General features: G+C 42.3%; 1 protein-coding gene across 1 annotated transcript; it reads right to left on the bottom strand.

Moving 5' to 3' along the window:
• Positions 1-573: 573 nt before the first annotated feature.
• casd1 (CAS1 domain sialic acid O acetyltransferase 1) lies at positions 574-12,620 on the bottom strand. Its single transcript, XM_030741544.1, has 18 exons — positions 12,442-12,620; positions 11,228-11,324; positions 10,876-10,996; positions 10,598-10,642; positions 10,434-10,496; positions 10,302-10,346; positions 10,085-10,208; positions 9,395-9,609; positions 8,874-9,293; positions 8,646-8,735; positions 8,431-8,550; positions 7,130-7,286; positions 6,915-6,994; positions 6,600-6,701; positions 6,352-6,492; positions 5,951-6,028; positions 2,003-2,095; positions 574-1,758 (listed from the first exon to the last, which is right to left on the bottom strand). Exons 1-18 carry the CDS (start codon positions 12,572-12,574, stop codon positions 1,489-1,491), a joined length of 2,394 nt encoding a protein of 797 aa, XP_030597404.1. The 5' UTR covers positions 12,575-12,620; the 3' UTR covers positions 574-1,488.
• Between the last annotated feature and the right edge of the window lie 740 nt (positions 12,621-13,360).

Genomic DNA, 13,360 nt, shown 5'->3' with positions numbered 1-13,360 from the left:
TCAGGTGACTGTATAGGCCGTTCAGAGACCCGTCGAGCCCTTGAATGGGGGGGGGGGGGGGGACATTCTCATCATGAAAGAAACCACTCCCGACAGAAATGTCATAGGATAAGTGTTCGTTCAAAACTTTTGTGTTGATTTACAGCGCCCCCTGCAGCCTACCAGAGCCACCGCATCCCCTCTCTACAGAGGTCAAGAGTTAAGTTTTCCTTTAATTTGTCACCCAACTGTTTAGAATAGCATGTGCAACTTTGTACATTTTCCAATGGAACTATGAGACGTGTTTTAATGGACACAAAAAACAGTAATGGACTAAAATTACTGCTGAAGCAATGCTGTATAAAATAAATCTGTCACTACTGTACAAATATACACAGACTAGGAAGTAAGCTACTGATAGGACAAGACTGCTAAAAGGCTCAACCTCCCCATCAGGTAATCGTCTATGAGAGTCTGGGGTGGGTTCAAAATTGTCTATATAACACTTCCTTCACAAATAGCAGTTGTAGGCGCAAAGTACAAAACAAAACAAAGCGAGCCCCCCCCCCCCCCCCCCCCCCCCCAAACCCCTCAAAAAACAAACAAAAACTGTATAAAATATAAACTTAATTTAAAATAATTAAATACTGTACATGTCACATAGAATTTCATAGCTACAGCAGGTGACCACAGCCTTTCATTTCTAAAATTTACACAAAAAAACAAAACAAAACAAAACAAAAAAAACACGGTTGGAGGATATTCCAACATTTTAACCATTGCACTCCAAATTTTTACTCTCATCAGTTACTGATCATCCAAGCCAGTTGTTGGTCCCTATTTCTTATATTTAGATATCTGACACCATTTGAAGTCACCAGAAATCCTGTACAACGTGATGCCGATCAGAAAATGCAGCACAGTTTAACGCATTTATTGTAAAAGAGTAGGTATCTGAATATGCAAGTTACGGATCCACCTGAGTGAAACCCCCTTCAACTGGTACTGAAACACGGACGGAGTGGGTGTGCTGAGCGATCCCTCCCAAAGCGATTACAGAAAGTTCTGCATGCGACAAAATAAGCTCATCAGGGTTTGGCTAAATAGCAATGCTGCCAAGCAAAGCAAGCGTGACGTCTTAAAAGGAGGACGTCATGCTTTGTGTTGAGATTCTGCATTTCCAAATCCAGAAACCAGATACTGTAAACATTTCAGTGTGCCCCCACCCCCACAATTTGGACTTGCCCTGAAAGGACTGGCTCCTCTTCTTTTGGGCATTTTTCTTTTCTTCAGTGTGAGACTTTCACAGCAGTCAGAAAGTACAGACTGTGCTCAAATGTGGCCAGTAGACAGACACCGTTCTCCCGCAGGTCACTGCTGATGCTGCCTTATATCTCACCAGTAGCTAAAACACAGGGCTGGCTCCTGACTTCCATCTGTGCCCAACTTCAATCTCAGCAGGGGCTTAGTGGATCTCCTTCCCTGCCGGCTCCCCTCAGGAGGTGTCCATCAGACGCCAGGTGTGGGCTGGCTAACCCTGGACACCAGCAATACAATGAGACTGAGAATCCCCATGGCCCCCAGTCTCTTCAGCAGGGCCATGCTGTCTTTGGGGATGACCACCTGGGCCAGGTCATTGGTGATGAGGGAAATTTCATGAGCCACACAAACAAAGATGAAGGTGCTGACCATAATGTTGAGTGAGGGGTTTCCTGGGATCAGGACCAAAATCCCCTTGGTGTCTGCCGCAAGCCATATGTGATACTGGCAAATGAAAAGCTGTGGGTGGGACACAAAGGATATTCCCATTGCTTCAAACTCTAACATGGGTTAATATGATTATTCAGCAGAGTAACATATGAAGGAAAATCTATAAATATATGAAGGAAATTAAGGAACAGCAGTTTAAATTTTACAAACACTCTTTTCATAAGAGAGTCTTGTGTAATTGGAGACCCCCCCAGGGTTATTTTACTAAACTTTCAATTATATTACTGTGGTTCTAGAGCTAAGATAACCTTACCTCTAAGGAGATCTTTCCAAACCATGCAAAGAATGAACTATATATAGAGCGGGCGTAGCCAGGAATGTTCCTGATGAGAATGAAAGCCAAGATCTGCACACAGAGATCAGAGACATCTCTAAGAATCAAAGCTTGAAGTTACAACAGGCAAATTATCCATTATTACTGGATGTAGCGGTCTACAAGTTGAGCAAATGTAAATGCAAACAGAAGAATATGGTGTGGATTGGTTCTAGATAGTATCCTGAGCCATTAATAGATGCCATCTCTCTTGGTCTTAAACTCTGTCATATAATGTCTGTGTAGATTCTCAGTTATCCAGGTCATAGTTGTCTCTGGAGCTTGAAAAAGGCGACTGGACTTCTTTTTGTTTCTTGAAGACGTTTCACCTCTCATCCGAAAGGCTTCTTCAGTTCTCAACCAAATGGTGGAGAGACCCAGGTATTTAAACCCCTGTGGGCGTAGTCCCCTGGAGGTGGTCATGACCCTCTATTGATCATGTGCGTGAACACATGTGCCCAGGTGTGAAGGGGGCGTGGGTCATATTTAATCAGTGGTTTCAGTTGAAACCAATTTAGGACTCCGCTCCATTGTTTCCTGTGGCCTATTGAGGTCACTGGAACAAAGGTGTGAATGGGGGTTGAGACGTCTGGGAAGGGAGCTCAGGACAGCACTGTAAGCGGGGGAAAGTTGGTGACGTAATCCACCTCCTCTGTTCAATGATGGTTGTTCACAGTGGACATAGATGGCTTCTTTCACTCCTCTTTCAAACCATCTGTTTTCCCTGTCCAAAATGTGGACATTGGCATCCTCAAAAGAGTGCCCTTTTTCCTTCAGATGCAGATGTACTGCTGAATCTTGTCCTGTCGAGGTGGCTCTTCTATGTTGTGCCATTCGTTTGTGAAGAGGCTGTTTGGTTTCACCAATGTAGAGGTCCGAGCACTCTTCACTGCACTGAACAGCATACACTACATCGCTGATCTTGTGTTTGGCGGGTTTGTCCTTGGGATGAACCAGTTTTTGTCTTAGGGTGTGACTTGGTTTGAAGTATACCCCCTTCACACCTGGGCACATGTGTTCACGCACATGATCAATAGAGGGTCATGACCACCTCCAGGGGACTACGCCCACAGGGGTTTAAATACCTGGGTCTCTCCACCATTTGGTTGAGAACTGAAGAAGCCTTTCGGATGAGAGGTGAAACGTCTTCAAGAAACAAAAAGAAGTCCAGTCGCCTTTTTCAAGCTCCAGAGTCTGTCATATAATGTAATGGTTAAAGATATGTTAGGCAGAAACCAATGAAATTACATATTATTGATCATCTCACACTTTTTTCCCCTCAGATTAAGTGGTAAGATTAACTTCATGACTCCGGGAAGACATGGGCCCTGTACTATAAAGTGAGTTCAACATACCCAGGCTATCTTTCCGTTATCTGGACTCACTTACCCTAACACTGGCAGTCAGGATAAAAGGTCACATGAAGCTGGTTATTAACTCGATAAGTTAACCCAGGGTGTCCCGATCTAGGTACGAGTAAGTTCACATTAGGGCTGAAACAAGTAACTCAACAAAAATCTTTTTGCTTCGCTGCTTTGTTTAAACCACGACTCTGCAGCACTTAGGTGTGACCATGTAAGCACGAGCGTTTCACACACATTTGCGACTACAAAGAGACCTGCAGTACAAATGTATATAGGAGCATAAATAAAAAGTATTACAACATTAAATCCACGCAGGCCCCGGTTTTTTAACAAAAAGACCGATAACACAACAGCAGCAGTGACGACGATGCTGTCACAGTTTAATGTGGAGTCTGTCTACACACAAACGGCGAAACGCAAAGAAGCAGAGCCGTCACCGAGTTGATGAACTCAAGTGGAGTGAAAGAAACGTTTTTTTTCTAGAATCCATAACAGCACGAAAACTTAACTGGGCAAACAGCTGGCAGGAACCCTTCATCAAACCATCTGATCAACGAGCACCAAGTGAAGTAAAGTTCAAAACTCCAGTGTGAAGAAAAGTACACTTTGTAGCTGCTGCCATACACCGCCGATTGTTTTACACAGCAGCAATCTGCAGTAAAGCTACAGGAGTTAAAGTAACAAATGCAGATGAACTGTTAACTTAGTCTGACACAATGTTTAAATTAGGCAGCTTGCTGAAGGCCGTCCTGGTTTATGTGGCAGTGATACCTGCAGCAAGCAGTTTTGAAATTTTTAAGAGTTTAACTGCATACATCTGTCAAAAAATAACTAAAGCCAATCATTGTAATTACGTGCCATATTTAAAAAAAAATAAATAAAAAAATCAATGTCAAATAGAATGAGGTAAGCATGCAACCTAGACTAAGACATGAAGGCTTTCTTACATTAATAGGAAGCAAAAAAAGAATTCTGGTAATGTATCTCCTGGGTGAGGTAACTTCTGTATGTGTTCACATGTGTATGTGTTTTTGTGCGTGTGTGTGTTTAGGTGTGGTCGTAAATGAGCCATCAGGTGCGTCTATAAGCCTTTAAAGGAGCATGAAGAAAAGCACATCAACACTCTCAGAACTGATGTTTGTCCTGTGCTTTGATGCAACGTTTCCTGCTGCAGAAAATAGACGTTCTGATGGTGTACATGTTAATAATTAGTGTTAATAAATGAGGTTAATAATAATTTAAACATATCAGACTAAGTTAAGAGTTCAGCTGCATAGTTTAACTTCTGTAGTTTTACTGTAGATCTTTTGCTGTCTAAAACAAACTGCGGTGGATGGAAGCGGATAGAAAGTTTGCTTTTTTTCACATTGGCGCTTGTTGATCAGATGGTTGATGAAGGGCTCCTCCAGATGTTTCCCAGTAAAGGTTTTAATTGTGATTACAGGAACAAGCGCTGCTGTTTTGGATGTTTCCATTCACTCCACCTGAGTTCATCATCTTGGTAACAGCTCTGCCTCTCTGTGCTTTGCTGTGTGCGTTTAGAGAGACTATTTAGGGTTCGCCTGGGTGGCTTAGTGGTGAAGCAGGCGACCACATACATATGCCACGTTGCAGTGCGGGCAGCGCTGGGTTCGAGTCCCAGCCCGTCGCCAATTTGCCTGCGTGTCTTCCCCTGTATCTCTCCCCCATTTCCTGTCTCTCTCCACTGCCCATAAAAGCCGCTGTGGCCAAAAATTCAAAAAAAAAAAAAAAAAAAAGACTCATACTTTTTATTCATACGCCGCGCTCCTAAATACGTTTCTACTGCAGGTCTATTTTTAGTCACTAATGTACAACGGTCAACACTCACGCTTACATGGTGAGACCTGAGCGCTACAGTTGTGGATTAGACAAAGCATTGCAGCAAAAAAAAAAAAAAAAAGTTTTTTTTTTTTTTTTTTTAAATAATCAAGTTACTTGAAATTTTGTTTTTTAAATTAGTCTACATGCACAGGTGTTTTCACACCTGTTGATCTCTAATCTGGAACATAACCTGTGCAACATAAGTTACCAAGGTGACATATCCTGATAAGAAGTGAACCCTCTTTGTAGTACAGAAAACCCAGGGTCAACCCTGAAGTTACCTGGATAAAATGAAATCCTGCTTCATAATACAGGCCTCTGATGTCAGGGTAAAGTTGTTTTGAAACATACAAAGTAGCCCATCTAGACAGAATTGTATGTGAGAGCACAGATGTCCCAAAGAGTTTAGACATTAAATAGTCTAACCCTCTAGCACCAGTACCAAGTCTGTATATTGTCCGGTTGCGCTAACGTGAGAATCAAACAATTACATCCTGCCTGCTGCACACTGCATCCAGGTGCCACCACATCACCCAAAATAAAAAAGGAAGATTTCCAGCAGTAACAACTACTCTGACTCAAACATTCATACTTGATTGCACCAACACTTCATGGAATTCATGTGTCAAAATGAGTCAAAACAAAGAATTAAAAGCCAAAGAAAGAAAAATAAAAATTGTACCTGGACCACAGAGATATAGGGATGCATCTCGTTGCACTCTGTTTTGGTTTTGCAGCTGCTTGCCCATATTGAGTAAGTCTAGAATGATGTGGAGGAGGAGATGTTAAGGACCATGATTTACTTAACAGCGAGTAACTGACTTGAGTTTGATGACCCCTTACCAAGCAGATATTGTAATCTGCAGTTAATACAAGAGCTTGCCAGGGCTATCAAGTTTTTCACGTGTGTAAATCTTGCTCCTGTTTAAACATTCTCTTGTGCACTTTGTGTTTGTTACTTAAATGAAATATACAAAAAAGAACTTCAAATTAAAAAAAAAAAAAAAAGCAATCTAAATTAAAGTCTAAACCTCAGTACTTGTAAGACCAAAACATGTGACACACAAGGGTAAAGAGACTTACTATGAAGGAGACAACAGAGAGGAAAAGGAGCAGGTTGGAAATCTTGGCTGAGAAGAGACCATCTCCTTTTCCCTCCAACAGCACCTGACGCTTCTGCAGCACCAGATAGATGAAGGCAAATAACATGCCATGTATCACTGCCTGCAAAAAAAAGTGCCACAACATAAATACATTACAACAAAAAATTTGTCAACACTTGGGGGAAAAAAAGTGCTCTTGGTTGCATCTAGAGGAAACATCTGACTTACAAATCGGTCCAGCTTCCATCTGAACCACCATTCATGGATGCTTCCATTCAGCTCAAAGAGCTTAGAGATGGGCCAGACAGAGAAGACACGCTCAAAAACTCCCTGGAGTCAGAATGCAAAACGTGGACATTATATAAAGCAAGTAGAGTTTTACAAAAGTGGAACAAACATTTGATTTATTTAAAAAAAAAAAAAAAAAGGCATAGTTCAGTGGTCAATATGGTGCTGCATGAAGAACTAAGGATGTGATTAACTAAAGATATAATTAAATAAAAAGCAGGGTTACAATTGTAAGAATGTTTTCAGCTGACCCACCTGTGAAAAGGCAAAAAAGCAGATGAACATTAGGAGGCCCAGTAACTTTGCTAAGACCCCAAAATGCCACATGCTGCTACCTGTTCAGAAGAGAAGACACATGAAATGCAATCCTGCTGCTCACATTTATGACATGAATTAATCATCCGTGTTTATTCACACAGTGCAGGATACCACTGAGTGGAGCATATAAAGATCAGTTATTTGACACCTACTGTTAGCTGTCTTCTGAAGGATCTGAGGCCACATGGCCATCGTGGTGTAGATAACGACAAACCAGAAGGTGACCAAGGGAACAAAGTAATAGAACTGGTACGGTCTGTCCATTACCACACACAGCACCAACACCAGGAAGTTCAGACGGAAAAGCACCTGTGGATGAATATGACACAAAAAACCTATGAAGCTCACTCAAAAGACAAATATCTTACTGATACTAACACACACATCCAAAAATTACTCTATTTAGCTAAACTGCTTCCAGCACAGCTGCTATTTTTAGATCACTCGGTCAGTGTAAGTCTGGTTCTGACCACTTACAGATCTGCGATGTGCACTGTATCTTGTCCACTGAATCAAAACGCCAAACCTTCAACTTAAATTTCATTCTGGTGACGAGATCTAACGCGAGCCAATCTGGTGTGGAGGATAAGAGGTCAGGAAAGACTGTTTCTGTGTGGCTGAGTACTCAATGTGTTGTGTGCCAGGTCAGATTATGTGATGAATGTTTTCTTGTAGGACATCCCAAGTCTGAATCAAGAAGAAAATTTCATGGTGCACATCACTGTGAATGCCATCCATCCATACATCTTCTTTCACTTATCCTTTTCAAGGTTGGGGAGGGGGGCATCCTAGCTGTCATAGGTCACCAGCCTGGCGTAGGGCTAACACAGAGAGAATCACCAATTAACCTTAAAGTCCACTAAGTACATGTCTTTGGACTGTGGAAGGAAACCAGAGTACCTAGAGAAAACCCACAAACATGCAAACTCCACACAGAAAGGCCCCAGCCAAGGTGGATTCAAACCTAGGACATTCTTCCTGTGAGGCAACAGTGCTAACCACCATGCCACCTGCACCGTGCTCTGTGAATGGTGAAAGGAAAACCAAACCCAAAAAGTGGCACATGCTCCTTTGTCACAATCCAGGCCTGATGAGCTGCCCTTGGTCTTGGACACTGTGGGTTCTTTCACGGCTTCTGAGGTTTTTGGGTTATCATTTCCAAGAATGATCCTCTATTTGGAAGTTTGACAGCTGATGTACATCTGTGCAAGCCTGAAATCTGCTCAAGTCTGTGAAGTCACATGCATGTGATCAGTGTGGGACTTCCACAGAGTGATCCAAAAAAAATAGCAGCCACTGGAAGATCGTCCAAATCTAAATCTTTTTTTTTTTTCTCTTCTTCTTAAATGCACAGAACATTCTGATTACACCTCATACACAGGATGTTTACTATGACTCAGAATCAATTCTCAATGAAAATATAAAGTTAAAGTATAACTGACAGCACCGCTACCTGGCATACTCTGTAAAGTCCAAAGTCTCCTTTGAGCCAGAAAAAGGAAAAGTGTCCATAGCCAGTCTGAAACAGGTACGCTGCCACCAGCACCCGCACATGCATGTACACTGGGATGAACTGAAAGACAGAAAAACAATCATCAAGCTTTTCAGATATCATCATACAGCAGGAGACTCCCAAATGGATGTTTCGTAGAAATAATTGGGACTCACAGCACTTGCTCCAGATATATGATAGATGAGGATGACAAGCTGCATCCAGCCTTTCCACTCGTCTGTCTGTTCTCGGTTGAGTAATTTTGCCTGTGTGGAAGTGAAGTTAAAAAGAAAATGGAGTGAGATTGTATCGACACTGTTATATTGTGCTGCTTGAAGCAAAAACACACAATTTAAAAAAAAAAAAAAAAAAAAGTGTAGTAGCAGTGAGCTGCACCATCTCACCTCCTTGCTGTTCTCACTGTAGAACACTCCCAGTACAAATATGTAGATGAGCGGGATGAAGAATGTGGAATGTGTGTAAAACTTCTGCTCTTTCATGAACATATCTGCTCTGTCACAAAGGTAAAAATAGCCCATTATGATGCCCATCCTGCAGAGAGCCTGGAAAGGCGCCTTTGGACCAAGGGGAACAGCTGCAGTAGCTGGCTTCTTCTCCTCCAGGCTCTCCACATCAGGGGGCACATGTCGGCGGTGGCGACTGTTGCCAAGGAGGTGGAAGACCACAAAAACTACGGCCGAACCGAGGAAGAAGCAAGCTGACAGTTTCTGGAGCAAGTTAGGGGGTCGCAATGTCTGGCAGCAGGAACCATCAATGGGCCTCAGTATCTTGTTGCACACAGAGTTCATGAGGATCATGGCTCCCTGAGAAGACGGTTGAAAAAAGAAGGTGAAGAGGAAGTGAGTACCATTCAAGGATACTAATGAAAGAACCGTGCCAACACTGCACTCATTAATTCATTTACCACATTCCTGGTGCTCTCAGGCAGGTGCAAACCATCATCTGACTTGATGATAGTTTCCAGTGCAGCCTGACGGGAAGCGGCCATCAGCCTGACCCGAGATTTGCCATTACGCTTGCTGCTGTTGAGCACATCCACTGCTGCTTCATTGTATAGCTCCAGCTGCTGGTTGGTTATCATCTTTCTGTTCTCACTTAACACCTCCTCATTTACTGGATCTGCAAAAGAGGTTTAGATGAGAGGGTGCATGCATGAAAATTTGAAGTGGACAATCAATGGGCAATGCAGGAAATTACTTCAGTGTGAAATAAATATGCTAAAAGGACATTTCTTGCTGTTTTTATTTTGCCTGTTTTGTTTCTTTAAAAAAAAAAATGCAGTAAATTCTAGCAACCAAAAAGTGAAAAATTGGAAAATATGTTCTACCAAACGAAAGTGCTGCTATAAATTTATTTGGCATGTGTGCACTCTTTGGAGCCATCAAGTCTTCTTTATGTTAATACCAAATGACATTAATGCAGTCATGGCACAAGAAGTAAACTACTGCAGTGAAGACAACAGGCAGTATTATGAGACGTGCCAATTTAAACAGCGTGAGCTTTATCATTTTCCAGCCATGCCTCGTACTCTAGACGTCTGAGTGTGATCATAAAAAGCTCCTGTGTCGTGTGGTTTGGTGGAAGCTGAGCACACCTTGCAGCACCCAGTAGACCTCCCCATGCTCAGCTAGCTTCACCAGATGCCCCACAATTGCAGTCAAGTTGACTCTGTACTGCTGGAGGGCCTCGGCGCTGCCACCGTGCAACTTGATGGACCACTGTGTGAATGGGTAAACAGTCAGGATTGACATAACACAGCCACCGCCTTATGTTTGTCTCACGCAAAATACGCAGGCATTCACAGAGTTTACCGTGGCGGCTCCAAGGATGATAACGTCTGGCTTTGCTGAAGCTTCCTGCATAGCAAAAGAGACACTGTACTTAAATTTATGAACCTCATTTGATTAACGATTCATGACCTCTTAATGATAACATATACTCACATGTGTCCATGATATCAAGCGTTCCTTCATTGAATTATTTGCCTCTGGGTACCACAGAAAGTCCTAAACACAAAGATGAATTTAAAAAAAAAAGACACTCGTGTCACTTTTTTTTTTTTTAAACCAAGAACCTGTTAATAACAGGAAGTAAGCGAATAACTCACCACATTAATAGAGTAACTCTTGTCTTCAAAGGAAATGTCCTCATGCTTCAGATGTTATAATGTGGACAGACAGACAGGAAGTGTGTTAGACAGTCAGTGATACTTTTCACCAGCTTGAGATCAGACCTTATTACTGCTGCATAGCATTGCTTTGAGTTAAAACATATCTTTGTGCCTCATTTGCACATCATATCTGTAGATCTGTTTTGTGTGCACCATGACGTGACAGTTTTCTTAGAAAAACCCTGGGCTTGAACAGTGCTGTGTCTCATAATTACCTTGTTCCCCTCTTCTTTTCGCTCAGAGTCGATAATTTTGACGAAGGAGTAAAACAGCTGCCTGATTCGTGAATCGCCAACAAAGGCTACCCGCTTTTCAGCAAGGCAGGTTTTGGCTTCACTGTAAAACAAAAGGGTTGGTGAGAACCAAATGTAGATGAAAAACATTTATTTGTTGAGGTGGATGATGCCATTTTCCTTTATTTGTCCACAAGTGCCCTTTTCTCCTCAAGTCCTTGTTTGGAATTACCCATCCACCCTTAATGACTGAGACAAACCCACATCCATCACTTATACACAAGTCTTTGTACCGAACATACAGTATAATATCTTAGGAGTTAGTGTGACTCACATGCTTTTGTATTTGTGCATCATGCAGCCATAAGGCTGCCATACATCCTCCCCCAAGTAACGTCCTCTGGACAGCAGCCATTCACACGAGTCCCTGCCTGGAGGCAAGACACAGAGAACTTTCTGGTGAGTAACAAAAAAACCCTCTTATCTTGCATTCAATCATAGTTTCTCTCTGACTATGACAGAAACCTGCTGTCTGAATAGTACTCTGGCTTTTCATTCAATGCTGTCAAAAGGACTATACAATAGATGGCTCTGCCAGGGGCCATGGTGCAAAATGAAGCCATCAGCAATCTAGCTCAAGCATAAATCTCTCCAGCTATTCATTTGTTTGCAAAATGAATGGAGCCATCTGCAACTGAATCAATCCACAGAAACAAGCGAACATGAAAGGTGGGCAGACCAGCATGCAGCATCATTCCCAGCCAAAGCAGCTGCTCACAGTGTGCATACAGAGCTCTCTGGTCCGTAACCTTTTCATGGGTAAAGTCCACACCGAGCAACCTAGGAAGCAAATGTAAATATGCCCGTTTTATTTATTCATAACCCAACTCTTTGCTTTGTGGTCGTGTCACTGTTTGTCTATGAATATGAGGAAATAAAACTGTGAGCCAACCCTCGCGCATGGCTAACTCTATCCAATATAGTAATGCAAATTTGTTGCAGCCCTGAGACAATTTAAAAAAAAAAAAAAAAAAAAAAAAAAAAAAAGTGCTGCTATCACAAAGCAGCAAATCTAGAGTTTTTAAGTTGTGAATGGCACTACGGACAAATTTATGACCAGTTGTATGGACACCAAGCATAACAGGTTCTGCATGCTGGCATGCCAGTGGCCTCCTAATGCAAATGTTTCGTATCAAATATAATTCCATGAACCTTCCCGGGGCTTTTCCGGCAGCAATAAAGCATTTTTGGCATCAGCAGCTCCATGTAAACATAGCTACAGGCATGGCTAGCAGCTAGCCAGTCGGGCAAAGTCGGCTAACATTCACGCTGCTGTTGGAGATTTAGCGCATGAGACCATCTTTTTGCTTCACCTACCTTTTCAGGCGATGCGTTTAACATTTAAAAAGCAACCCACGATAATTAAGAACTAATTATCTAATTAAGAAGCAGAGAAGCTCTCGCATACACACGCAGATACCTAGCTACCAGTAGCAATGTCAAGTGTTTCCATCAACGTTAAGTTTAATAAATAAGAACAGCACCCACCTCCATAATACCGCGAAGTAATATGAAAAACGAGGAGTAAAAGGACAGCCGCCAGCGATATCAGTTTGGCATTTTTAATGGTGAAATGTTGATTTATTTCGCGTTTGCCCAGGCTATAGGCCAGGACCGCCATCTTTGCTCCTCCATGACAACAAGCAGCTGTGCAGTCTGGCGGCGGCGGCGGCGCTTCTCTCGCTGCGCGGACCGCCGGCTCCGCTCCCTGCGACACCGCCTCCTCCATCACTGCTGGTTAATAAAGCAGGTGCGGTTCAAAGACAACTTCCAGCGTCTAAATTTGTCAACCAAAATTATTATTATTATTATTATTATTATGGCGGGGAATCGTTTCGTCAGGATGTTTGCAAAAGAAAAAAACTTATATTCCGTAATTATCACAGTGGAAAACTAAACCTCAGTCCTAGAAAAGTATAGCTCTTAAAAAAGCACATGTGCACTGTCAGCAGGTGCAAAACAGTAGTTAATGTTTAAATTGTTCGAGGGTGGAGCGTGCATCCTACTACCAAGATGCTGTTAACCTGTTTTTCAGGTCCGGCTGGGGAGACTTGCACTACATGTGACTGAATGAGCTTAACTGCATTTTTCATCTACCGGTACTTTGCAGAGAGTTCACAACTACACACTTTCAACAGATACAAAATACCGTGTGGTGTTTAAATGAACCCTGCATGGCGGATTGCATGAGTAAAAGAAGGAGAAGAAATAAAACAAAAAGCATCAAGTGTAGAATCTTTTAAGAAAATTTGGGGAGTACCAAGAGGTGTCTGCCGTACAGCTGCATACTCCTAACTCTGATGACTTGAAGTTATAAAATCCAGGGTGTGAACACAGGTGCTGGACTGCACTGTCAGCAGAAACAACCTGGAATCCATCTGTCATTTATGATCGAGTTATATTTACC

Source organism: Archocentrus centrarchus, chromosome 11 (assembly GCF_007364275.1).
Source record: "Archocentrus centrarchus isolate MPI-CPG fArcCen1 chromosome 11, fArcCen1, whole genome shotgun sequence".
NCBI classification, from domain to species: domain Eukaryota; kingdom Metazoa; phylum Chordata; class Actinopteri; order Cichliformes; family Cichlidae; genus Archocentrus; species Archocentrus centrarchus.
Note: the sequence above shows the minus strand (reverse complement) of the source record. Positions and strands in the feature narration are given on the sequence as shown.

Excerpts from the sequence above, each read along its gene's own strand:
- casd1 (XM_030741544.1), bottom strand. The coding sequence starts at position 12,574 with ATGGCGGTCCTGGCCTATAGCCTGGGCAAACGCGAAATAAATCAACAT. Across the intron at positions 10,643-10,875 it reads GAAAAGAAGAGGGGAACAAG|CATGAGGACATTTCCTTTGA; the intron begins GTAATTATGAGA and ends TAACATCTGAAG. Across the intron at positions 10,497-10,597 it reads AGAGTTACTCTATTAATGTG|GACTTTCTGTGGTACCCAGA; the intron begins GTGAGTTATTCG and ends CTTTGTGTTTAG.